This window comes from Callorhinus ursinus, unplaced genomic scaffold (genome assembly GCF_003265705.2).
Source record: "Callorhinus ursinus isolate GAN/ISIS: 27379988/994484 unplaced genomic scaffold, GSC_fseal_2.0 scaffold43, whole genome shotgun sequence".
Classification (NCBI taxonomy): domain Eukaryota; kingdom Metazoa; phylum Chordata; class Mammalia; order Carnivora; family Otariidae; genus Callorhinus; species Callorhinus ursinus.
Genome location: NW_027397105.1, coordinates 1,688,501 through 1,691,917, shown reverse-complemented (window position 1 = coordinate 1,691,917; position 3,417 = coordinate 1,688,501). Strand labels below are relative to the sequence as shown.

Here is a 3,417-nt window from a genome sequence, read left to right as displayed (position 1 = left end):
GGCTGGGCGCGGGGCTGGGCGCAGAGCTGGTGCGGGTGCGGAGCTGGGGCCTGGGTGTGGAGGTGGTGCGGCTGCGAAGCTGGTGCGGGTGCAGAGCTGAGCCTGTCTTCCTCCAGGTTTGCTCAGGGTGGTAACTGCCGGAGGCACCAAGCTTCCTGCTCAGTGCGTGGGGTCAGGCACCTGAGTCAGGCCTGGGCTTTGTGTTTCTATCATGAACACCCCAAAGCCTGACAGATTTGTTCCTGGGGACACCTTGACTTCCAGACTGGACCCAAAGATCGCACCCTAACAGGCAACTACTTCCTTCACCCTCTTGGAACAGCGGCCGCCCTCCGTGGCCTGGCTGGATTCTTAGCCATCGGTCCGCTCACGGTGGAGATCCCCAAGCTGGTCTGATGAGGCCCCCTCTGCACACAACAGAAAGAGGCCCCCTTCCTTCTGTCAACAGGGAGAGTGGGTTCAGCTGAGCCAGGCAGTGCCTGGCCGACCTCGGTTCCTACACTGTCCCACCTCACTAGCACCCACGTTCTCTGATCGCTGAGACCTTGCTGGTTTACTGTGTTCAGAGCACAAGTGCCAGAGCCTCACACATCAGAAGCACTCGACAAACACTGAACAGATAAGTCAGTGCAAATGAAGGAACATCTTCCCAGCGCCGTCCCTTCTCCAACCAGGGGACCCCAGAGGATCTACCAGGTACTTAGAGACGCCCACCCTCTGGCCAGGGTTGATGGGTCCAGGGGAGGACACCAACCCAAGCCCAGCCTGAGGAAATCCTTCCCTGACAGTGTTGTCCGGCAATGACTCAGGAAGCAGGGTGTGCTCTGCTGGGGGCACTGACGCTTACACGCAGGACGCTTACACGCGGGGGCATGGGGCAGCTGGTTGCCACGCGGGGAGACAGACAACGCACCGGGGACGCACAGACCAGAGAAGGCCTTGGGCCTCCCCACCCCTGACCAGGCTACGCTCACTGACACCTGCAGGCTGGTGGTTCAGCACTTCCTTTGAACGAGTCACCTCTGCATCTTTCCAACAAAGTCCCCTTTGACTTAAAAGTAGTAGCATTAAAAAAAGCAAACTAGCATAAAGAAAACAAAAGTGCCCCATAACACAATACCCAGGAAGATTCTCCTGACAATAAAAAAGCAGTGCATGCTGTCCTTTATATGTAGGGATGGCAAACGTTATTACATGGATTCTCCCTCTCCCCCCACCGTGGGCCTGCAGACCCCTCCCCAGTCTGCCCGGCCCGCAGCGCCCTCCCTCCGCCCATCAGTGCCGGCCAGACCGGCCTAGGCAGCTCCCCCTGCCATCCCCAGAACTTAGTGGGCAGCTTGGCAGACGGCAGGTCTTTGATAAAAGCGTAGGTAATTCATGAATTCATAAGTCCACTCTTGCGCAGGTCTGAGCCATTTGCTCCCAGAATACAGCATTTTCCTGCCTTTCAGGACCAAGGAGGGACATTACTGGGAGAGGTTCACAGGTTGGTGGCATTGAGAGCAAAGTACTAAGGGAGACAGGGGAAGGCCGGAAACTAAAAAGACATAAAGCAGGGGCCTGCGGAGTGCAAAGGAAGGTCTGAAATAGAAGAGCGAATGAATGGCCTCAAGGTCAAGTTAAGCCAACCTAAAACCTGAGGGTAGTTACTGCCCCACCTAATAGGGCCTTCTGTTAAAATTATAAAGTGTATACTATGTACAAGTATGTATAGAAAACATTTGTACCAGTTAAAAGAGCAGTAATAAACACATGCCCACCATCCACGCCAAGAAATAGCCTCTTACCGTCCCCGGAAACCTCTCGCTCCCCCCCCCCCACAGACTACCCCTCACCCTTCTCAGCGGTAACCGTTACCCCAAACCTGCAATTCTTCTGTTTTCCTTCCAGTCATGACAACCTACCTGTCCCAATGTTTCAGCATTTGTAATGGAATAATAATGTGTCTCTTCAAAAAAATAAACACACGCCATCACTAAAACACAGAAAAGTCCAGAATAGACATGATGAAACTCAAACCTTTCTTGTTGAATCGCTAGGTGTTACACCTGACACCAATGTAACATCGTGAGCCGACTATACGAAAAAATGCAAAATCACATCATGCCTCTTCCCACCCAGTTCCTCTCCCCAAAGGTTAACAGCTTCTGTTAAATGTGCATCTTTCCTTTTTTTTTTTTTTTTAAGATTTTTTTTATTTGAGAGAGAAAGAGAACACAAGCAGGGAGAGAGGCAGAGGGAGGGGGAGAAGCAGGCTTCCCGCTGAGCCGGGAGCCCGATGCGGGGCTCGATCCCAGGACCCTGAGATCATGACCTGAGCCGAAGGCAGACGCTTAACGACTGAGCCCCCCAGGCGCCCCAGATGTGCATCTTTCTAGACCGAACATGGATACAGAAGCAACCGAACGTTAACTTCCTGCAACTGCTCACCTGGTCTGTGGCGCAGTGTGTGGCCCGCGCCCCCGGGGCCCCTCATTCTCCTGAGATGCTGCGCGGTGCTCCGTGGTACGCAAGCGTCCCAGGTAAGGGATCCCGCCCGGACGGGTAGACACTGAAGATGCGGACCATTCTGGGTTCTGCGATCACCTGCTCTGCGGCGTGAACAAATTTATGCATTCCTCTTTGCTCTGCTTTTGCAAATGTATCCAGAGGGCAAATTCCTAGCAGGGAAACAGCAGAGACAGAAAGTTAATGCGTTAAAAAAACAAAGCCCCGAAAAACGTTGGTGCCTTTTGCCCAACTGTTCTCCAAAAAAAAACAGGTACCCGCTTATACCATTCACGCCAACGGAGTACGAGAATGCTTGTCTTCCTCGCGCGCTCCCCAGGACAGAATAGCATCAAGCTTGACAATTTTTGCCAAACCCGCGGGTGAAAGCTATCTTGTTACGTTGATTTACTCATGCTGACGAAGAGGGTTGAGCTGTTTTTGTTCAGTATAAGAGAATCTGAAGATAAAATAGTACATTAATATAGAAAATAAACCTTAATCACATAAATCCCGTTGGGACAGCTAGAAAACCCATCATCAAAATAACCACCAGACCCTCAGCTCCCGACTGCTGCTCGGTGGGCCAGATAATCTGAATATAAAATGAAATCAAGAAAGTCCTACAGTAAAGCTGGCAGCAGCATATTCTTTATCTTGGAGGGAAGAAGGCCCCTTTCTTCCCTCCCCTGCAGACCCAAATCAGAGACCATAAAGAAAAACCATAAGATATTTCTGTAGGGTCCAAACCATAAACCCAAAGGTAAGCAAATGACAAACCCAGAGCCGCTGGCACATCTCCTCTGTTCCTGGAAACCATCCAAGGCTCACGAGGTTGGGGGGGGCACCTGAGCTGCTGGGCGCCTCCCCGAGGGTAACAGCACCGATGGGGAGCGGGAAGAGATGCCGGGGGGGGGGCAGTGGTCCTGG

At 52.4% G+C, this 3,417-nt stretch overlaps 1 protein-coding gene across 1 annotated transcript in view; it reads right to left on the bottom strand.

Annotated features, from left to right (window-relative positions):
- The window catches only part of CHRNE (cholinergic receptor nicotinic epsilon subunit), an 8,768-nt gene extending 6,210 nt beyond the window's left edge, over positions 1 to 2,558 (bottom strand). Inside the window, exon 1 of the mRNA XM_073881576.1 lies at positions 2,431 to 2,558. Within this exon, the coding sequence (XP_073737677.1) occupies positions 2,431 to 2,476 (46 nt within the window). The 5' untranslated portion in view covers positions 2,477 to 2,558. The remainder of the gene's footprint in view (positions 1 to 2,430) is intronic.
- Positions 2,559 to 3,417: the final 859 nt, after the last annotated feature.